Genomic DNA, 24253 nt, shown 5'->3' on the forward strand with positions numbered 1-24253 from the left:
GGTAGGTGTATTCGGTTGAATGGGATCCAGGATCAGCCATGTTGAGTTAGCTGAATGGCCTAACTCTGCTCCTATGTTTTATTGGTCTTGACCTATTTTCAAAGTCCATGAAGTAATCCAGTCTCATTCACTCCGGAACTGATTATCTGTTATTAGTTAAGTGGGGTGCCGTGCACAATCATAATCAATTGAAAACGGACGTGGAAGCACGGAGAAACATCAGGGAATTCCAGGAAGACCTTCTTCGTTGCTGCTGCTGTGAGGTCGGGGACTCTGTTGAGAGGAACAGGCCTCCAGTCCTCGGGGTCGCATTGCCGATGGCCATTGGCGGGGCCGTCCAATACGCTCGGCAGAGGATGGTGCTCGGAGAAGCTGTGCTGGAGGGGTCAGCTCGGAGGTTTGACGGACTCAGAGTCCTTTCGATGGATTCAGGTCGCTTTCGGTGTGTGCTGTGTCTGCGAGGCTAGTTTCGACAGAGCTTCCATTGTGTGCTGCGTCTGCGAGGCTGAGTCGGGCGGCGCCTTGGAAATCCATAGTGGGGGTACTCCCTACTGCCACCGGCGTGGGATAGCGAGTCTGTCGGGATCCTGGGGACTTGTAGAAACTGTGGTGATTTCTTTTGAACTTACAGTCCTTTAACATCTTGGACTATTTTTTACTGTGCCCATAGTCTGTTTTTTTATCAATTATGCTATTGTTTGCACTGTTGTAACTATGTGGTTTTGTGCAGGTCTTGTAGCTTTAGTTTTTGGTCTTGTTTTTGTCTGGTGGATTTGGAGCTTCTTTCCGGGGAATGCGCTAAGACGGTAGCGCGATATTAATACGCAGCAGCCTCTCCGGACTCTGGATTGGGGATTGCCAAACGTTATGTGGATTTTCTGGTGTAATCTGTTTTGTCATATGCTTTTGTGATATCACTCTGGGGGAACATTGTCTCATTTTTTAACTGCATTGCATTTGTGGTTTCTAAGTGACAGCAAACTGAATCTGAATCTGAATTTACATAAATGCAGGTTAATTCTTTCACAGGATATCCTGCGAAATTTGTGTTGCAATTTCTCTCCAGCAAAATTGTCAATCACATGTGATAATTTAAGCTATTGCAGAATATACACAGTAATTAAATATTCCATTATCTGAAGAAATAAAGAAAGTTAAAGTTATCTTGCTTGGATAATTATGGAGAGTCCCACACTACTCAGAGAACACTGCAGTAATATATAATTAAAAATGACACCATGATGCAGGGTTCACTGTACTAATTACAATATGTTCCATAATTATTCTTTAGCCATATTAATAGTCATTGCAGTAAGAATACAATAGACAGCAATTTTCTAACCACAGTGTTAGAATATGTACACTTGCTTCTGGCTCCAAGCCCAATTTTTGGTATGTGTTTGCGCGATCAAGGCAATATGTATGGCTAGTTTGAAGTTCTGATGAAATATTGAAGATAACAGGCTTTGGATGTTAGGCTAAGCAGATGTTCTTTCTCCAAGACATCCAATGGCAATATTCAAAGTTCCCTCAGGTGTCTTGAACAGTGGATATTTCTCACCCCATATTATTTAGAAGCATTTAACTTCGCTGTTTGTAGGAACTTACTGTGTGCAAATCCCCTGTATTAAACTAATGACAGTACTTCACAGTATCACCACCATTTAACCAGTGAATATTTCATATGAAGTATATCTCATTAAACATTCAGCAGTGAATATACTCAATGGATATTTCACAGTAAACACTTTAGTTTAAATTACAGCTCTAACGTCAAACAAACTAATACAGTTTCCCAAAATCTCCTTGGCAAGTGAATCTTTCCAACTAAATCTAGTTGTTAACTATTTAGTAGTAAATATTCCCATACAGTGCACTCTGCTAACAATTCCTTTCAGATGGCACTTTGGCAATTCAAAATGAACCAATGCAGTATGATTTATGTATATTCTAAGGAAGCAGATATGACACCAAGAAATGTAAGTTTGGTCTTGTTTCCAGTAATTGAACGATGATCCTAAGGGCCACTTCTCTATTTCATATCTATTGTCAGCCTTCTGCTACACATTAATGGACACCAACCCATTCAAATCAGTCTCTCTGCAATATTTCCTTTAATACACCCAGGGGAGCAACCATTCTCCCTGAGTGAGGTGAATATTTTCCTGTTTGTTTCTTGTTAAAGTGAAATTAAAGCAGAAGATTCTGGAAACACTTGGCAGATCAGAAAGAAAAACTAAATTCACAGAGAACATAAGAACTATAAGAAATAGGAGCAGGAGTAGGCCATCTGGCTGTTGAGCCTGCTCTGTTATTCAATAAGATCATTGCAGATCTGGCCATAAACTCATCTCTTATCTGCCTTTTCCCCATAGCCCATAATTCCCCTACTATGCAAAAATCTAACCAACCTTGTCTTCAATATATTTACTGAGGTAACCTCAACTGCTTCATTGGGCAGAGAATTCCACAGATTCACCACTCTCTGGGAAAAGCAGTTCCTCCTCATCTCCCTCCTAAATCTACTCCCCCGAATCTTAAGGCTATTCCCCTAGTTCTAGTCTCACATACCAGTGGAAACAACTTTACTGCTTCTATCCTATCTATCCCTTTCATAATTTTATATGTTTCAATAAGATCTCCTTTCTTATTGAGGAGAACCAGGTAAAGAAATAGGTGAAAATTTGCTTCCAAACACATCTTTTGTCCCTCACCAATTTATCAACCATGTGGCTTAGAAACTGTGAAGTTACCCTATTAGAGAGATGTACTTTCTCCCTTCTACTCTTTTTCACCCTCTTTATACCTTAAACGAACTTGTATATTGTTCACCAACCCAGTTCTGATAAAAGGTCTTCAATCTAAAGCATTAAGCATTTCTCTTTCCATAGATGTTGCCTGATTTATTTATGTGTATTCAGAATATTCCCTTTTTTATTTCAGATTTCTAGCATCAGCCAATTTCTTGATTTGGAAATATTAGATAATAAAACTGTTGAATTAACTGGCATTTCAAAAATGGCTTTCAGAGTTATACTCTACTCTTCCTTACTTTCTCCTACCTGTTATTCCATGATCACGGGAACGTTGCATATTCAGAGACCCCAGGTCCAGCCCTAAATGATTAACCATCTCAAAGAGCATCTCCCGCAGTTCATCTGTCATCATCATGTCTTGCTTTTGCAATTTTGAAGGATTGCCTATCAGTCCTCGAACAATTGGATCAGCACCACCTACCAAAACACAAAGCAAAACACACATTGGAAATCATCTTCCTGGCACTTTATCCAACTCTCCAAAGTGCAGTTATGTTAGAGAGAACAAATTGTTGAACATTTCCTAAATATACAGCATACAAGTAGAGTAACAATCTTGTTTATCACCCCCTCTTAAGAAAAAAGACATGTTGATCAAGAATCTTTACTGCTGAGAAGGTCATGGGCAACCAAGCATTGGACCACTATCATCTTTCAGTTAGTCCTAATGAAGGGTCTCAGCCTGAAACGTCGACAGTTCTTCTTCCTATAGATACTGCCTGGCCTGCTGCGTTCCACCAGCATTTTGTGTGTGTTACTTGAATTTCCAGCATCTGCAGATTTCCTCGTGTGGATCACTATCATCTGCAGTTTCCCATCTCAACGTTCAAAGTTCAAATTTCAAAGTGCATTTATACTGTATATGTATACTGTACCTTGAGGTTTGACTTCTTTCAGGCAGCCACAAAACAAAGAAACAGATTAGGACCCATTTTTTAAAAAACACACGCAGCGAAGATCATCAAACACCCAATGTGTGAAAAAAAGAACAAATCATGCACACAGTTAAAAAAAAGTGAAGTAACACATAGAAGATTAACCGCAGAGTCCCCGAAGGTGAGTTCACTGCCATGGAGCTAGTTCACCACTAAGGCAAGTCCCAAGCCAGTTCAGCACTTGCTGTTTTGTATGGCTTGTCCTGGAGGGGCAGACGCGAGTCTGTCTGGGATCCGGGGTTGGATCAATCTTCATATGTCATCTCGTCCACAACCTTTCCAACATGGGTGGCCCTGAGTTGGCATCACCTGATGGAGTACTTGAAGGACGCAAGTCAACATGTTGATCCAGGTCATGGAGGAGTTCAGCAATGAAGCACTTTGATGAAATTGTGCAAATATGTGGAAGATGAACTGCAGAGTCCCCAAGAGGGAGTCCACAGCTGCGGAGCCTGTTCAGCATTGGGGTGAGTGAAGCCCATCCAGGAGACCGATGACTGCCAGGCAATAACTGAGCCCCAACCCGGTGGCATGGCTTGACAGTAGTAGCAAGAAGAGAAGGAGACCAGTCAGCAACAGGCAGACGGCACCAAGCACGTGTTCATTTCCACTCTCATCCTTGACAATTTTAACCTTGCTCAACTCTTTAATCAGTGCAGAGAAATGGAGCCGACCATGGGTTCAACATAGCATACACCCCCCGCGATGGCTGTACTCTCAGGGGTCTAGTTCATCAAATCCCCAGGAGATTGCAAAATGTCTGATCAGTTAGTCAGCTCAAAAGTACATCCTTAGAAGGAAAATTACAGACTGTACTCAATTGCAGTTGTATATCTAGCAGAGGAGTTTCTTATAGCTTTGTGAGCTTACTGCATTGGTTGCTAGCACCAACTTGCAGCCTCATTCACAGTCACATACCATGCTTACTTGGATATATATTCCAAGATGTACAAATTTGCTAAATAAATGTGATTCCTAAATAACAATGCCTTGCTTTTGCCTCAGGGTAGCTATGAACTTGTTCAATGGTGCAGTAAATTTGATGATGCATGATACAGTTCCATTTCTTATGCTTTTATGAAAACCAGAAGTCAGAGAGCAGACTGTGTTTCAATGCATTTTGTCCGTGAACTACAACTGTCCGTTAGCGGGTTGCACGTAATCAAAAGCTGCAGTGAACCCGAGGAAAGGGGCTGAGATTTCATTCATTCTAACATTATCAAAAGCAAGAGGACAAGAAATGAGATATGATGCTTTCGTCCAATTAATCCAGGTTAAGAAGCGACCTTTCACATGGATTAGCAATTAATGAGTGGATTTATGATATCTGATACTTAACTTGCACCAGCAAAGCAGAATAACGCCAAGCTCATGCATGGAAACCAACCCAATCCTGTTATAGTAGCTAGCGTTTGCTAAGCTCCATGAAATGTTTGAGCTCAGAAACCTAATCAGGCTGCACAACTCAGAAGTGTAAATACAGCCATGGCATAAGTGGAACTTGCGCAGAGTCGGTAATAGTATCTGAAACTCAAGTAAGTAAGAGTGGCGTAAAATACAAGAGATCACACAAGGTTTCCTTTTGCAATAATAGCTTGGTCTGATCTTATCGGTAAAATCAGAGACTGGGATTTCTATTAACATGATACACCTGGAAATAGGTTCTAAAATGGCTTCATCAGGCAAGGTTAAGTTGGGTATCGCAAATCCTTCATCAACTATCCTTCCCCAACCCACGCAGAATCCTGTTATTCCCTGGTATCCAATTTTCCTTCTCAATATCCATGCCTTCCTTTACAAAAAAATTGCAGCAGCAATGGGAACCCCAAGGGAAGCTCATTCAAATTTAGAGCATTTTTCTCATAGTATCTCAAGCTCAGTTCCTGAGCATTTAAATGATTGAAAATGACTCTCAAGCAAGATAGCACTTGTGTAGCTGTTCACCTCTCAGTCTTTTTCCTTCCTGTAGGCTCTGGATTGACTTTGCACATCAATTTTTGGCACTGATTCTGATTTTCAGAGATGGCAAGCGAGCTGAAATATTACATGCTGACTGCTAAGGTTTGAGGTGTAGGGGGGACATGAGTTGGCCAGATTAGGATCATGCAAGATTTTGGGAGAGAAAAGATAATTATCAATTCAAAGGTGGAGTCATGTGTCATAAGATACAGCAGAGAAGCAGGCCCTTTGGCCCAATGTGCCCATGCAGCCTATCAAGTATCTGCCTATTGTAAACTAATTCCATTTACTAGGTGGAGTTTGGGTATGGAGTTTATGAAATGTCTAACTGCCTAAAAATTGTTGTCTTTTCCTGGAAACAAACTCAACTCCATGTGACAGAAGCAGTGAATCTACCAATGTGCTTCATTGTCAGAGGGCAACTATTGGGCTAAATCCACTAAAGTTATGAAATCCCAAACTAAATTCAATAGCATCATTAAAACGAGGGTGTAGGAATGTATTTAATTAAATGGATAATTGTATCAAACCAATTTTTATTGACATGAGTTACAGTGTTGATGATGATCCCTCCAACCCTGGAATGATGGAGGATTACAGACCAGTTTCCTCAGAGTGCCTCGTTACTCATATGAGCTGAATTATTTGTAAAAAGAAAGCAGCAGGAGCTCGAATTCCCTGATGATGGATTCTAGAGAATTCTTATTCCCAAGGTGTTCTGTTGGGTAGATAGGAGGCAGGGATGGTCCTGACAGGGAGGAGATGGTCCTGGCCACCCACGACCTTTTACTTCTTTCAGCTCTTTGGATGTTGGTTTTGAACATCTGAGTATTAAGGAAATTCCAAGGAGGCATTTAAAGAAACCAACGATCTCAGGTCGCTGTGCCCTTCTGTGAGAATAGTACTTGGGGAGTATCCAAGTCTGAAGCTTACAAATCCAGTGAGCATTCCTCTGCCAGACCCAGCAGCAGACATTTCTGGAGTAGACCTGAGTCAGGTCACCTTCGGTCTTTGTTTCTGCATGACCTTGAGTCTTCCTCTCCCCAAGATCAAGGGAAGATGAACAAGGAGTAATGCCCACCCCTTGCTGTCTGCAGGGTCAAGCAGGACTGTCTTAAAATGGCCGTACAATATTTAGCTCTACTTTGTACTTGATTTAATCGCAGCCATAATCCAGTTACAACCAACATGAGCCCAGCAATGAACTCCAACCCGAATCTCAGGATCTGAGCAATGATTCAGGCCGAGCCCAGTAGTATTAGAGTGTGCTTCCTACCTTGCCTTATCATTCTCCAGGGTACGAAGAAAGCTTGGTGGAGAGGCAGAGTTGGGAACTGTGGGTGATCCTGGAAGTTTTCATCAAAACGAAACAGAAACGGCTGAACAGTAAGATGCCCAAAGCGGAAACATGCTGATGAGATAACATTGGCGATACTGGGATTGACAGACTCATCATAGCCTTTGTATTCTGGGAGAAATCTTGCTATCGCTTCTGGTCCAATTAGCCGGGGAATATAGTCTCGGTAGGTAATAATCTGCAATAAAAAACCATCATTCACTGCACTTTCATTAAAAAACAGCAAATTTAATGAAAATCATTACACTCTCTCTTTTGAAAAATATCTTCCCTTTTCACTTCACATCCAATGTAATACTTCCCTGCTGGCATGGTCCACAATGGCATTAATCTTTGAGTAAAAACATTTTACCCACTGACTCTGCGTATTCTTTATTTCTGAGATAACCATGGGGAATAAAGAACACTTGTCTGGAATAATTCTGGTGATTACTTACCCCTTTTTTGTCTGTCACCTTTGGAAAAGCACCTTTGTCTAAGTTACCTTTTGATAAAATAGACTTAACTTTATCCTGTGACACCCTTTATAGTCCTTTCTGCATCATTTTTTTTCTGTGATCAGGTGACTATAATTCACATTAATCAGTACCTGATGTACAGTCGAGAGACACTGATGGGTAAGAGGTCAAGACCAAGAAATGACAAGACCAGTCCTCAGTGACTGTGTAAAATTTACTTTAATATGTTATAACCTTGCCGATTCCTACTGTTCTAGATATATAGGAGGTTATATATATATTGATGATTATTTGATTATCTGAGACTGTCAAGGTTTAAACATAGAGTAGGATTGGAAACACATGTCAGCCAGATATAGGAATGATGACAGTGCTCCACCTGAAAGATTGCACTTTTGTTCCCAAAAATATGATATGATTGCTAAGCTTGGGAACTTCAATTTTATTTGTTGTGCTGAGATTTAAATTTTATTCTGTCAGTAATACAGCCAGTATTTTACTATGACATTTTTTCTGTACCTGCTGAAAAGCTCCCAAGATTTTTCTTGTTTCATGATATATCCTATCACCATTCCAATGTGGGTTTATAGTCTTCAGCTCTCTTGCGACTCGATTGTGCTCCCGTAGAAATATTGTGTGGAAAGACAACAGTCCCAGTTGTTCATTCACACGTACATCACCTGGGATGGACATGGGAAGGTAATCAAGTGTTATTAGTGTGGTTTGATTGGGTCTGAATTGACTGCAAAACACAATGGTTATCCTCAATATGATTACAACATGATGTTTTTTACCTATTTAAAAGGATACATTGTTATTTCTCCATTGAAATGAATGAAGGAATAGGGATTGATGAGGTTGTATGACAGCTGTCATAGATTTAATAGCCCAAATGGCCACCTATGTTCTAAGGAAATGTGGGAATGGAAAGAAGAACTATTCACAAGGTTTGTACTCTAGGTGGACGAATTGCGGAGGATAATATGCTGGATCCGGAGGCTGGTGGGGTGGTAGGTGAGGATGAGGGGAACATGGTCCCTGTTGTGGTGACGGGAGGATGGGGTGAGGGCCGAAGTGCAGGAAATGGAGGAGCTGCGGGTGAGGGCATCATTGATGAAACTCAGGTTGGAGGAGCAACACTTCATATACCGTCTGGGTAGTCTCCAGCCCCTTGGTATGAACATCGAATTCTCCAGCTTCCGGTAATTCCCTCCCTCTTCCTTCCCCCATCCCACTTTCACTCTGCCTCCTCTTCCAGCTGCCTATCACCTCTCTCATGATTCTGCCTTCTTCTACTACCCATAGTGCTTTCCCCTTACATTCCTCCTTCACCTCTCCGGCCTATCCCCTCCCTGCTTCCCCTCCCCCACCCCTTGATCTTTCCTCTGATTGGTTTTTCACCCTCCCCCCACCTTTATAGGGCCCCTACCCCCTCCTTCTTCAGTCCTGACGAAAGGTCTCGGCCCGAAATGCTGACTGCTCATTTCAACGGATGCTGCCCGACCTGCTGAGTTCATTCAGCTTTTGTACGTGTTGAGAGATCAGAGGGGTTGGAAGGGATAGATTATCTGTTTCACATTCGCATCAAATGTCAGTGATTCTGTTCACAGATGCCTGGTCTCTACGCAAGGGGTAAAAACACAAGGGGACAGAAGGAAGTGCAGAGTTTTGAAGAAGATAATTATGAGTCAAGGAGGCCAGAACACTTTAAAGGACATTGAAGAGTTTGCAAGGACTGAGCGAATAAGTGTTGCTTTAGTTTAGAAGGATATTGATGACGACAGCTTTCAAGGAGCAGTGGAAGGGGGGGGAAAAAAAGGCCTTTAAACATACCTAATTTTTGCATTGGGGAGATTGAGGATCAAAGGTTTAGGACGTAGGTTTGAAAGACATGAGTATAGAGTGAGAGGGAGAAGAAATACACTTCGAGAATAAACTGGGTTCTAGTTTGGAAACTATACCAAGATTAGTCCAGTGTGTCTGGAAAAGGAGGGAATGTAGGAGTTTATACTTGGTTTTGGAGCACAGAAAAAGTAGTCATGTAATATGATGGACGTTCTAAGAGTTAGCCTGGCAACTAAAAGTAAACATGAGAAACTATTAGATACTGAGGAATTTAGGAGACTATGGCCAAGAAATTGGCTCAACATGTTTTGCTGCCGTTAACAATATGCCAGGTAGTATGGTGTTATGGACTCACAGCAAGTTCCAGGAATGATGTACTCCCAGTCTTTTACTTTAGCACCTGTTTTAAGCTCGTCACCCTACCGCTGAAACAATTTCACCTAGCACATTTCTATCTAAGTTCCTTGTTTCAGGGCACAAACAAAAGAAAATCTGTGGATGCTGGAAATCTGAACAACACTGGCAAAATACTGGAGGAACTCAGCAGGCCAGGCAGCATTTATGAAAAAAGTACAGCAGATGTTTCAGGCTGAAACCTTTCGGTACTCCTGCTGAAGGGTTTCAGCCAGAAACATCACCTGTACTTTTTTCCATAGATGCTGCCTAGCCTACTGAGTTCCTCCAGCATCTTGTGTGTGTTCCTTGCTTCAGGAAGGAGCTTTATTAGTAAAAAGAAAAGTGATTTGTGCAGAAGTGTTCCACATAGCTGATACTCACCAGCAACAAAACATGGAATAGTTTCAGAGTCGGTGTCACAGCCTTCTCCAATGCTACCACAGGAGCCATTTAAAGCGGTGGTAAATGGCAGATATTCTCGTCCATTGTCAGTGAATTCCTGGTTCACAGCCAACAGACCTAGCTCATTGGTTTGGTTTCTGAGGCTGTTGGCCAGACAGTCAGTACTGCCGTACAGTTCACTCATGTCAAGGAAACTAGTAATGGAGTTAATCTGCTGACGAATGTTTGGATCTTTAGGTTTTGTGCCTTGATGACCACTATCACAAGCAGGAGCTGATCGGAAGAAGGGCATGCATTCTCTGTCACTTCCTCTTCTGGTGTCATTAGGAGGTATCTGTAAGTGTGGATTCACAGCTCTTTTAGGAATGATTAAACTCAAATGCCTCGACTAAATCTAATGCGAGGAAGGCTTTCCGGTTTAATGCTTAAAAGAATAAAGTCTTTATCTAGGTAGACTTAACACTATTTAGGATTAGAATAAACAGAATAATAATCAGTTGGAAAAATCTTTGTCAAGAGTTAGTGAACAACAAGAAAAAAAATTAGCAATTATATTTTTATGGGCACCAAACTTGCGAAAGACATCAAGATAGCAATGCTTATTGTATGCTGGAGTTGCACTTCCTGCCATGTTCGAAAAGGACCTTTGCTACTATGAAGAATACAGTGTGATCAATTTTTAGCTTCCCATTGAAGTCGTGGATATATATAATTCCTCCTTCATTTTGACGTGTCTAAAACTGAGGACTATCACCTAATTGCAGAATGGGATTACCTCCACCAAAAGGGCAGCAAAAGTCGGCTGTCCACCTACTTATCAAAAGCAGCTTGGGATGGGCAATTAATGCTGGCTTTATCTGTAGTGGCCACATCCAAAAAATTTCAAAATATAAATAATTCAATATGGGGTGCCATAAAATAGGTGTTGGAACTTCTCCAGATTCAAATCATGGGTTCTTAGCTTGTTTTAGCTTCATTTTAGCTCATGCTAATTTATCTTTGGAAATCAAAACGAACAGCAGCCAGTCAAGAGGCATTAAAAGACACTAGCAATTAAGTCATAAACTTGTTTCCACCATTTGCCCTCCCTCCTCAATTAACTTGCCACCTGTGCTACAACAATTGAGAGTAACCAATTAACCCACTGATCAGCACTGGTACGTGGGATGAAGACCAAGGGAAACTCTATATGGTCACAGGATTGAGTGTAAACTGCTCAAAGGTCAGGATTGAACCTGACTTTTGATAGTAGTGAGGCAGCAACACTAACCCCTGCACCATTGTGCTGCCCCACCACTTTTATTGGCTGAAGAAGCATGTTCCTTTGAAAGTTTGATTGACAAACCTGATTGTGTACTTTGTGCACTTCCTTAAAGTTAGATCAAGTCCTTTAACTGTATAGTAAGCAGTTGCAATTACGTGAATGGCTGACTTTATTCAAGCAAATTTTTCAGAGGGAATAAGGTCTCGTGGTCACTGTGGATCCTGAACACATCTTGGATACTGAAAGTTTGTTTTCTCAAATGCTGAGGGAATTGATTCTACCATATACAGCAGAACATCGGAACCTCAAGCTCCCACATCAAACTAATGTTCCACCAACACCTTCTCAAAGTGTGAAAACAAACATTGATGAATTTCTTGCTCAAAGTACCCTGACAAGTTTCTAAGTTAGCACTCTCTTCCTTATTCAGAAGAGCGAATTTTCAGACTAATCACCCTCATGCCTGGAGGAACAAATCCTCAATAAGCCTTTAAATAATGTTGTGGGGCTTTTCTATACATAGCATTTAGATACAGTTCTGTGCAAATTCTTAGGCATATATACCCTCGTGTAGCGATGTACTACATACAGAGCTAGGGACGACATGCAATCGGTAAGTCGTTTCGAGACTAGTTTATTCAAACTTCGCGGCGCTGGCATTTAATCACTAGCGCCCGCCCTCTTCGGGCGGAAATGACGTCAGAGGTGCATTACCAAAGTCTCTCCCCACGTGCTGGCTATTTGTGAGCCGGTTCGCCTGCGCAGAAAGTGGGTCGCCACACTCGTATATATGCCTAAGTAAATCTGGAGGGAGCAAAGGGTGTTGGAAATTGCAAGGGTAAAGCATAGCAGGAGAGGTGTGGGAAAGGTGGCAGAGAAGGGGTGGAGGGGTGGAATGGATGCAGACACACCCAGACCTGAGACACCAGGGACGATGATTTGATTCCAAGCAATGACTACAGAGTGTCTCTCCGTGCTTCCCACTTTTTTGTGGCAGCAGTACAGTGCAATACATAAAATTACTACAATACTGTGCAAAAGTCTTAGGCACCGTAACTCGCTCGCGCGCCTTCTCTCTCTCTATATCTCTAATGCCTTCCCTTAGACAACATTGGTGGCATGGAGAGGGGAGACTTGCAGCTTGGGCAACTGCCAGTCTTCCATAAAAAAAAAACCCTGCCCAGGCTTGCGCCCTGGAAACTTTCCAAGGCGCAAATCCATGGTCTATCAAGACTAACACCTGCACTACTATATAGAGTGTGTGTGCGTGCGTGCCAAAGACTTTTGCTCAATATATATATTGTTGGTTTAGGATTTCATTTGTACTGTTCTGGCTTAGCATCAAACATAACTTTAGAATAATATGGAATGCAGATCTCACCTTAATTGGAAAACAGGGATTTCCTTGAATGCAAGTGCTTTCACAGTCAATACCACCTTCGAACGTTTCGATACTGCCGGCCAGAGGGCTTAAACTCATATCGTGATCGAGCCACTGACCCCACTGCATAAACAAGTTACTTAGCTCTGTATCCGAGGTTACCTCCATATTGGGAATTCTCAAGATTGTGTTAGATACCTGTCGAACCTGAAGCAGATATGAAATTTATTCATTACGTGAAACCATGCCAAGCCTTGGAGTGATAGCATTACAATGCACACAGCAGGCAGTTCAACCCGCCATGTCAATGCTGAATATAAAGTAACAATCTGTATAATTAAATTTACCAGCTCTTTCCCAGAGCATATGTCTTGGCAATTCATGTGTCTTCTCTGAAGCTTCTTCAATATTCGGAGAGTAGTTTTCTCTACAATCATCTCAAGCAGTGTGTTCCAGATTACAGCCACTCTCTTTGTGAAAACAACCTCCCTCAGATGCCCCCAAATTCTGACTCCGTCCCTTAAATATATGACCTCTGCCCTAGGGAAGAAATTCATACTATCCACCTTCTCCATCTCATTATTATGTATTCTAAACCCTTTTATATTACACAAAATCTTACTGATCAGTCTTCTTTTATGATTTTATCCTACTTGTTCACACTTAAACATGAAGTACATTGAAGTGACCCATTAGGAGACTGAAAATTTTTAGTACCTCTCCATCTTGTAAATTCCATCAAAAAGTACTACTTCAGATATGTACTAAATGATTGCCAATATATGAAGTAGTAATTTTGTATTACATATGAGCTATTTTGATACTGGGTTGGCCCAGTGCAAAGATAACCCATAATGGTAAACAATGGAAACAGAAACGTGAGTTTCACCCTCTTTGACTAGTTGAATTATCCTCATACACCTATCCATAGAATGACAGGCATCACTGATGTTCTCAATACCAAGTGAGTCTGATATGTCGCTGCTAACTCTGCGAATAGTTACCAAAGGCACAGGAAATCCAGAATGTAATGTGTCTGGAGTCCAGCCCAGTGGAAGTGAAATCCCATCCTCATAGCGAGCGGGAAGCCAGCGGGCGAGTGCTGTGTTGGAGGCTCCCCAGCGAGGCACCTTCCTGGAAATGAAGAAAGCTGAAGGTGATTTCTTCTCTCTCAATGCGTCTGACCAAAAAGCAATGCTTTCACATGGTAGTTCCATCATCCTATACTCACAGTCTGAAGGAACTTTTGAATATTGAGCACAAAAACTAAAATAGGTTTCAACTTATTAGAACTTATAACTTTCAGATGTAAGCAAACTGGGCTCATGTTTACTTTGGGTTTGGTTTTACTGCTCATCTGACTTGTCTTTACTTTGACTTCAATGAACGGGAGGTCCAACTAGTTGTAAAATAGGAGCCTGGAATATAACCAGCTGGCTTTCTTCTGAGGACGCGGTTGAGCTCACAATGAATCAGTGCATCAGTATAGAGTTACAATTGTTTAATCAATGAGATTTAAAATCTGACATGGGACAGGCAGCCATTTTGTCTCACCTGTTGTTGCATACAGAGGTGAAGGTCCTGAATCGATTTGACCAGCAGTCATTAGCACAGACAGGTCTCAGGAGTACAGATTCACACCCTGTGCTTCGTGCAACATTATCCATGTCACTTTGTGTTAGCATATCTGTAACATATATCAGCCACAGTTACCGAAAGATTCAGGTGCCTACAGTCCTGTTAAATACCTCATTTTCATCCAACAGAAACATTAACTCTTGGTTCTCTCTGCACAAATTATCCCTGGTCTGTTAAACATTTACAGCACTTTCTGTTTTTCCTTTCACCACTCACCTTAGTTTGCAGCGGTCAATTAACCTACCAGCCAGCACATTTTGAGAGGACCAAGAGGAAACCAATGTGGCCCGAGAGAAACATGAAAGCTCCACACGGAACAGCAACTGACGTCAGAAACTGAATCTGGGCTGCTGTAGCTGTAAGAGACCTGCACTTCCTACTGCATGGCACTTGACTATTGATAGTAATAATATGTCATTAAGCTATCTAAGGTCGGAGTAACGGAGTTAATGTTTCAGCTCAAACATTAACTCTGTTTCTCTCCCCGCAGATGCGTCCTGACCTGCTGAGAATATCATGTCAACAGCACATGATAGAAATTTTAAAAATTAGTTTATATTAACCATGTCTCTTGGTCCTGGTGATGAAGTAGGATAGTTGCTCTCCATACTGCCCTGCTGTAGGTCTGGCTGCTGCATTGCCTTCCTTTGAATGACACTAGCTGTAGTGGTAGTTAATAGCGTTGTTCCTATGCCATTCTGGATCAATCCAAGCTCTGTTTAGCCACTCATATTAAATACCTAAAATCAGGTCTTAAACAGGCAGATGGAATGGAAATTTGGTGATAACAAAACCTTTCATTTTGAAGGACAGCAAGAACTATCTCACTGCCTGATGCACAGCTCTGAAAGCAGGCAGAGACATCAAACTATCAGCAAAGTGTTTAAGTAGCCGATCTGAGTTCAATGCGGGAAACATTGGTTTGCAACGTTCAATCACCAGCACTGCCCAGGCACGTTGGCCCATTCCCCTCACCAACACCACCACCCGGCCTCTGCCTGTGCTTTCACTTTCCACTAGAACTTTGATAAATGGGACTTTTCTTCAGATGACTCTGGACTTCCGGACTTTATCACCAACAAAAAAAAATCCGAGAAAAGGCTCACTGACTTTGAAACAAGGAAGGTGGGTTAATGAAGCATCATTCTTCAACTAACCTGATACATTGAGAGCACAGTTATGAGTTTTGCGGACATCCTGTTGGATCATTTGCAGTGTAGTTTCCATGTACTCTGCTGCTTTCACTGCAATCCTAGTCTTCTCCAAAGGTTGCTTGAAGAAGCGTAATAGGTCACCTGGAGTCAAGCGTCTTCGGCGCATTTGCTCTCTTTGCCTGGAAGTACAAAGGCCAGAATATTTGGAAGTTACGGATCCGGTCAGGAATTTAATTTGAGGAAGTCGACCCAAGAATCAGGGAAATCATATCACAATAAACAGGGATTCATATCTTAGACACTCAACAATAGATGTAGCAGGGAGCAACATGAACACTAGTACAGAGCTGGTTAGAAGGAATATTATTTGCCAATAATTGGCTTTTAATTAGAAAGTTACAAACTCACTGCAGAATTGTTAGGCAATGACCATATCCACGCACACTAATTATATATCTTTGAAATGTTATATAGTGCCACCACCAAGTTCAACACCATCAACATCCTAGTGGTTATCACCGACAGTAAATGCAACTGAAAGAACTACATAAATATTGTCTGTTGAGGGAATTTTCAGAGGCTAGGTATCCTAGAGTAAGTAATTAACCTTCTGACACTCCAAGGCCTTTCCACCATCTCTAAATCACAAGAACTTGATGGTATATTCTCTTCTTGCCAGAACTGGTGCAGATCCAACTATACTCAAGAAGTGTGACATCTTCCAGGGCACCTGATCAGCACCAGTCTGAAGTTGCATTTCCCTCAGCAATGGTGGACAGTGATAGCGAATGCACTGCAGTTACTCATCCAGGCTGCTTCAACATCACCTCCCAAAACCCACAACCTCTACCACCATGAAGGACAAGAGACAACAAGTGAACAGTAACACCACCACCTTCAGTTTCCCATCAAAGTCACACACTGACCTAACCTGCGAATATATTACCATGAGGTCTAAATCCTGGAACTCACTCGCTCTTACAGCGTTGTGGAAATGGCTATACCAGAAGGACTGTAGCAGTTCAGGAAGGTGATGCTCAACCACCTTTCCAAGAACAGTTAGATTGCACGGTAAGCTATGTTCATATCTGCAAAGTGAACAAAATAAAATGCATGTGCAGAAGGGGCAGTTGAACATGCTCTTGTTGAAAGTTTGATCTCTGCTGTTTCACAAGGAAGGTTCCTTCGGAATATCATTGACTTCAGGAGGAAGAAGCTGAAGGTCCGTGAACCAGTTCTCATTCTGGGTCTGGAGGTGGAGAGGGTCAGTCATTTTAAATTCCTTGGTGTTATCATTTCATAGGATCTGTCCTGGGACCAGCACTCAAGTGCCATTACAAAGAAGACACAGTAGTGCCTCTATGTTCTTAGAAGTTGTGGACATTCAGCATGTCATCTAACACTTTGACAAACTCCTATAGATACACGGTGGAGAGTATCCTGGCAGAGTGCATCATGGCCTAGTATGGCCTAAGAACAGAAAGGCCTGCAAAAACTCATGGATAAGCCCAATCGATCACAGGGAAAACCTTCCCCACCACCGAGCACATCTTTAAAGAACGCTGAAATAGGAAAGCAGCTTCCATCACCAAGGCCATGTTCTCTTCTTGCTGTTGTCACTGGGAAGGATACACAGGAGCCTTAGGTCATGCACCACCAGGTTCAGGAACAGTTATTGCTGTTCACCCATCAGCTCTGAACCAGAGTGGATAACTTCACTCACCCACAAAACTGAATTGATTTCACAACCTATGGACTCAACAACTTACGTTCTCAGTATTATTTAATTTACTATTATTTGTTCTTTGGTATTTGCACAGTTTACTTTCTTTTGCATATTGGTTGTTTGTTAGCCTCTGTGTGTAATTTTTTTTATTGATTTTATGATAATTTCGAGGCATGTACTTCAAGAACAATACGAAAACACAGCAAGAATCGGTGTGACAAATTGAATACATAAATTAATAGCTAAAATACTTCCCAAGACTTCTGTAATGCATGTGCTGGGCTCACGCTCTGTGAAGGGCCCTATGAACCAGAGAAACCGGTTAGAATGTTTACATAGGGCTTTTGACAACATTCCACCCAGTCTCTTGCTGAGTGTCTGGGAGCACGCTAGTACAAAGAGCAGACTCCCAATGGCATGCGACCGGGAAGATCGAATAACTCGACAATTATTGGATAAAGTACAACTTAGCCATAGTAAGCACTGCTGAGATTCGAATTCAGGATCTCCTGTTTACTAGACAGTCACTTTAACCAACTAAGCCATGGTGCCAGCTTAAGACACTTTAAGAAATGGTTCCTTAAGGTTGTTATATGCAGCCAGGGATGCTAGTGACCATAAGCTCCCACAACCTATTAAATGCTCCCAATGGCGTGCATCTCAAATAGCCTCTGACAACCAAGTCCAGCTCCTGGCCTTCACATGTATGTAGCTACTAAGCCCGGTAGGCAAGGGCAGGTCACCAACACCCTAGAACAGTCACTTTGGATAGATGGGGTTCGTTTGGGCAGTTGGCAGCTTATCTAGAAGGAAAACTCTGATCTCAAACCTCCTCTACCTTACAGCTCTATCCACTCATGGGGAAGACTTTGGGAATAAATTCCAAGGAAACATTTGGATCCTAGTCCTTAAAGTAGTCCTACGTAGAGTTTAATGCTGACTGTCAGCTCCTGCAATGCCACTGCTACCAAATTGTATCAGTCTCTACCATTCTTTTGGATTCATCAGCTGCATGGAGAGGGGGAGCCTGCTACATGGGCAACAGTTTGTACGCCTGTGGTGAACTACATATACCTGTCTGGACTGCTCCTGTGGCTCCTCCCACAGACCCCTGCTGACTGCTCCTGTGGCTCCTCCCACAGACCCCTGCTGACTGCTCCTGTGGCTCCTCCCACAGACCCCTGCTGACTGCTCCTGTGGCTCCTCCCACAGACCCCTGCTGACTGCTCCCACAGACCCCTGTATAAAGGCGATTGAGGCCTCAGCCCGGCCTCATTCTCCAGGATGTAGTGTTGTTCATTCTTCCAGTCAATAAAAGCCGATATCTCGCTTCTTACGTCTCAGAGTGAGTTATTGATGGTGCATCAACGCCATATCACTGCTCTGGCTTGTGAATCACATAGACAGTTTGGGTGCAACATTCATACTGAACCTCGATCAATAGAGGGCCTCAAGGCATGTTTATGTTTATACTAAACTTTCTTCAAACTTTGTTGAACTTTGACAAGAAATAGAAGTAATCAACATGCAGAGAGCAGTCAGTGAAGTATGTGCTGTTGTGAACGAGGTACAATGTGCTACTGGTAGTATTGGCATTATTTTATGGAAGGCGTACCTTTGACTATTGCAGGAACAGAAGGAGATTCCTTCTGCAGGGTGGCACAGTGGAAGTTCCAAGTAGTGCTGCAGATAAGCAATTTCAATAATCCAGTTTCGATACTGACAGCTGCTGCTGGCTGGGTGGTATTTGCATACTCTCCCTTTGATCTCATGAGTCTTGCAAATGCTCCAGATTCATCCCACATCCCAAAGTACTTGCTGTGTTAGTTAGCTACTAAATTATCTCCTGTGTTGGTGGCTGGTGGAGGAATTAGCTTGGAGTTAATGAATATATATGATATGATGCAGGGAGATGTGAGGGAATGGGATTGATGTAACTGCCCTGAGACCTGGCGTATACTTGAAGATCTGAATGACCCCTTTAATCATGATATTGTGGGTTCCTTAAAGGAGGGAACATAAAGACACAATGCAGGATAAGACACCCTTTTGGAAAAACTTGCCTGGAGTTCCTGTGTTGCTCTAATTCTGAAAGGGACATCCCATTTGAAATGGTTTCTACAACAACAGCAGGAGAGCTCATTTTTATAAGTTGAGAAGAACTCTGCAGAGAGTCAATCTCCTTAAGGCAGCCGGGCCAGACAACATTCCAGGCTGAGTACTCAGGGAATGTGCACACCGGCTCACAGACATCTTCAACACTTCACTCATCCAGGCTGTTGTCCCCACTTGCCTCTAGACAGCCACCAACTTCCCTATATCAAATAACTCTACACCTTCAGAACTAAATGACCGCTGCCTGTGGAACTGAGGCCTGGCATCATGAGGGCTTTGAAAGGCCAGTATGGTGCATGTCAAAAACTTCAATCCTACAACATTGGACACTCACCAATATGCTTATTGACAGGACCACTCCACAACAGATGCCATAGCATCTACCATGAACCTGGCACCGCTAGAAAACAAGGACACTTATGTCACTTAAGTCAGAATGCTGTTCCTGGTTTTCTGTTTGGGATTCAACATTACTGGCCCACAGACCTTGGGGAACAAACTCGTACACCACAGTGGTTTAAGTATACCACTGTGTAACTGAGTGTTGGACTTTCTAACCAACAGACCTCATAGTCAGGATGCTTAGCCTCTCCTCCCTCTCCATCATCCTCAAAAATGGATGAGGGTTGCATGCTGAGCACTCTGTGCTCACACACGACTGCATGGCCAAATACTTGAGTCATCATGTTGTCAGGTTTGCTGATGACCCCACAGTGCTGCAGCTCATCACCAACAGCAATGAGATGGCCTACAGAGAGGAGGTGGAAGAGCTCGAGGCCTGGTGTCAAGCAAATAACCTCTTTCTCAATGTCAGAAAGGCAAAGGAGATGGTTAACAACTTAAGGAGAACTGGCACTGCTCACACCCCTCATTACATTGCTAGTACAGCAGTGGAAACTACAAGCAGTTCCAAACTTTGAGGAGTGCACATCTTGCACAACCTCCCATGGTCGCAGAACACATTCCACACAATCAGGAAAATTTAACCAATGCCTCTATTTTCTGAAGAGGCTGAAAAAGCTGGACTATGCATATCTATTTTCATCTCATCCTACAGATGTGCAGTAGAGAGCATCTTGACAAGCTGCATCACTGCTTGGTATGGAAAATGCACTGTGGCAGAGTGGATAGCTCTACAACAGGTAGTCAAGACTGCCCAATGTATCACCATCAAGGACATATACGACAGGTGATAGGTTTGTGACCTAAGGTAGAAGGAGTCAATTTTAGAAAACCTAGCAACATTTATTTTTCAACATAGTCCCCTCCTACATTTACACACTTAGTCCAGCGGTCGTGGAGCATATGGATCTTGGACCTTCAGAAAGTGTCCACAGCAGGGGTGATTGATAAGTTTGTGGCCTAAGGTAGAAAATGAGTTATATAGCTCTTGTTACGTGCACATGCAGGTCAAATCTTTGAGTGATTGTGCAGAAAGTTTGAAGTTAATAATTCCTCTCCTTCTACTTCAGGCCACAAACTTATTAATCACCTCTGCTATGGACACTTCCTGGAAGTCCAAGATCCGTATGCTCCACGATCGCTGGACTAAGTGTAAATGTAGGAGGAGACTATGTTGAAAAATAAATGTGCTAGGTTTTCTAAAATTGACTCCTTCTACCTTAGGCCACGAACTTATCAATCACCTCATATACAGAAAGGCGCTGAACAAGACCAGTTACATCATGAAGGATCCCTCCCACCCTGCTCATGGACTGTTTGTCTCACTCCCATCAGGAAGGAAGCTATGTAACACCCACCCAGGGACACCAGACTCAAAAACAAGCTGATCAACACTAACCCTCCCCTCCACACCACCCACCACTATGTTATCATTTCATGTCAGTCACCTTATGCACAAACACTCCTGTGCTTAGTGTCATTTTATGGACATACAATCAATCTATGTGCTTAAGCTATCATGGCACCCATGCTGAGCTTGTCAGTTTTATCAACTTTGCCTCCACTTTTTTGATCTCTCCTTCTCCATCTCTGAAGACAAACTATCAACTGACATCTTTTATAAACCTACTGATTCCCACACTTATCTCGACTATACCTCTTCCCATCCTACCTTGGATGTGGCTTTCCATTCCAGGACATCAGAGATGTCCTCCTTTAAAGAATGGGGTTTCCCTCTCTCCACTGTTAATACTGCCTTCACTTGCATCTCCTACATTTCCCATACATCTACACTAACCACATCTTCCCACCACCTTAACAATGATAGAGTTCCTCTTGTCCTTACCTACCACGCCATCAGCTTCCACATTCAGCAAATTATCCTCCACAACTTCCACTATCTCCAAAGGGATCCTACCACTAAACATATCTTTACTTCCCCCCCTCCTCTTTCCACAGGGCTAGTTTCCCTTGTCCAGTTGTCCCACCCCACTAATATCCCTGCAAGTGGCCTAACTACCAACCTGCCCATACACCTCCTCCCTCACCTCCATTCAGGGCCCCAGGCAGTCCCTCCAGGTGAGGCAACACTTTACCTGTGAATCTATCTGCTGGTGCCATCCATTTGTTCGGTGCTCCCGATGTGGCCTCCTCTACATTCGTGATGCCTGTTGTAAATTGGAGGGCCGCTTCACTGAGCACCATCCATTACAAGAGAGACTTCCCAGTGGCCAAACATTTTAATTCCCATTCACATTCCAATGTGTCAATCCACAGCCTCCTCTTATACCAAGATGAGGTCACCCTCAGGGTGGAGGAGCAACACCTTCTATTCTGTCCTGAAGAAACATAGACTATCTATTCATTTCCATAGATTCTGCCTGAGCTACTGAGTTCCTCCACTATTTTGTGTGTGTTGCTTTGGATTTCCAATATAAACTATCTTATGTATTTATATTGTTTTTTTTATTATTGTGTTCTTTATCTTACTGTGTTTTTTCGGCTGCATTGGATCTGGAGTAACAATTATTTCATTCTCCTTTACATTTATGTACTGGAAATTACATTAAACAATCTTGAATCTTGAGCGAACACTTAGAAACATAGAAACATAAAAAACCTAAAGCACAATACAGGCCCTTTGGCCCAAAAAGTTGTGCTGAACGTGTCCCTCCCTTAGAAATTACTAGGCTTACCCATAGCCCTCTATTTTTCTAAGCTCCATGTACCTATCCAAAAGTCTCTTAAAAGACCCTATCGTATCCGCCTCCACCATTGTTGCCGGCAGCCCATTCCACACACTCACCACTCTCTACATAAAAAACTTACTCCTGAGATCCCCTCTGTACCTACTCCCCAGAACCTTAAACCTGTGTCCTCTTGTGGCAACCATTTCATCCCTTGGAAAAAGCCTCTGACTATCCACACGATCAATGCCTCTCATCATCTTATACACCTCTATCAGGTCACCTCTCATCCTCTGTTACTCCAAGGAGAAAAGGCTGAGTTCACTCAACCTGTTTTCATAAGGTATTAACATTGTGCTTGCAAAATCAGTTTATGTTACATCAGCTCTGCTGCTGCTGGATGCAATGGACACGAAAATTGCCTAATCCTCTCCAATTTGGCTCAGCAGAGTGGTGTTACAAAATGTCATTACATATATTTACAGAGCAGAGATGATACAGAGGGTCGACGGAGTGAATATAATGGGGCAGAAACTTACTGTTTTCTATTCGTGCAGTGGAATGTGGATTGAGAAACTGGTGTGGTCAACATACCTGATTTAGAGTCATTCTAAATGCCTGACTTAGAATGAAGATAAGGAAGAATTTCTTTAGCCAGAGAGCGGCAAATCTGTGAAGTTCATTGCCACAGGCAACTATGGAGGCCAAGCCTTTATTTATATTTAAGCAGAGATTGATAGATTCTTGATTGGGCTTGAAGAGATACAGGGAGAAGGCAGGAGATTGGGGCTGAGGGGGCAAATGGATCAGCCATAATGAAATAGCAGAGCAGACTAGATGGGCCAACTGGCCTAATTCTGCTCATATATCTTATAGTCTTATGGATATTCTGTTGCGACCCAAAATACTCACCATCTCATAGGAATAAATAATGAGTAATAGTACATTATTACTTTGGTTTCTATTGATCGTCCCTAAATTTGGGATGCTGAGTGTAATTACATTTTCTTCACTGTAAGATTAGCAAACACTCCTGGAAGCCAGCAATTCAGATGGTATCAGATCACATAAAGCAAGGAAGCCAATGAAGATCATAGTTTCTGCAGATCATCCACTTATTATTGTTAATACAAGGTGTAGAACTTTAACATGTAACCACACCAAATATTCACATGAACAGAACCAAAACAGGAACAATCCTCACTTTGAATATATCAAAGCTTAGTTTATATTAATTCATTCCTGAGCCCTATATTGTTACAAGATGCTCTCAAACATGCCAGTTTCTGAGATTTAAACAGCTCCAACTTTCTGGACCACAGATAACTGGCGCAGCCTCTTTAACCATATAACCATATAACAATTACAGCACGGAAACAGGTCGAAATGACAATAAAAGTGACTTGACTTGATCATATTTCCAGGTATCAATCCATGCTCTAAGTTCATCCACCTTTCTTACAATGCTCCTAGCATTAAAATAAATGCATTTAAGAAATTCTCCACCTCTTCCTCTCTGTTTATCTCTAACAGTACAAAGAACTTTACTGTCTTCTTTTCCTTCCTTCTCCCATACATCTGTTCCTACACTCTGGTTCCCCTCCCCCCTTGTATCTAGTTTAAATCCACTGGAGCCTCTCTAGCAAACCTACCTGCAAGAATATTTGTCCCCCTCCAGTTCAGATGTAAACTGTCCTGCCGGAACAGGTCCCACCTTC

The 24253-nt window shown here is 42.3% G+C and overlaps 1 protein-coding gene across 2 annotated transcripts in view; it reads right to left on the minus strand.

Moving 5' to 3' along the window:
- Positions 1 to 24253, minus strand: part of LOC140731788 (eosinophil peroxidase-like) — a 49380-nt gene that overhangs the window by 16588 nt on the left and 8539 nt on the right. For both annotated transcript variants that reach the window (XM_073053590.1, XM_073053591.1), the window contains exons 4-11: positions 15609 to 15784; positions 14368 to 14500; positions 13818 to 13947; positions 12814 to 13020; positions 10148 to 10502; positions 8045 to 8205; positions 6987 to 7245; positions 3063 to 3233 (exon numbers count right to left, since the gene is read on the minus strand). In XM_073053590.1, the coding sequence (XP_072909691.1) occupies positions 3063 to 3233; positions 6987 to 7245; positions 8045 to 8205; positions 10148 to 10502; positions 12814 to 13020; positions 13818 to 13947; positions 14368 to 14500; positions 15609 to 15784 (1592 nt within the window). The remainder of the gene's footprint in view (positions 1 to 3062; positions 3234 to 6986; positions 7246 to 8044; positions 8206 to 10147; positions 10503 to 12813; positions 13021 to 13817; positions 13948 to 14367; positions 14501 to 15608; positions 15785 to 24253) is intronic.

This window comes from Hemitrygon akajei, chromosome 8 (genome assembly GCF_048418815.1).
Source record: "Hemitrygon akajei chromosome 8, sHemAka1.3, whole genome shotgun sequence".
NCBI classification, from domain to species: Eukaryota; Metazoa; Chordata; class Chondrichthyes; order Myliobatiformes; family Dasyatidae; genus Hemitrygon; species Hemitrygon akajei.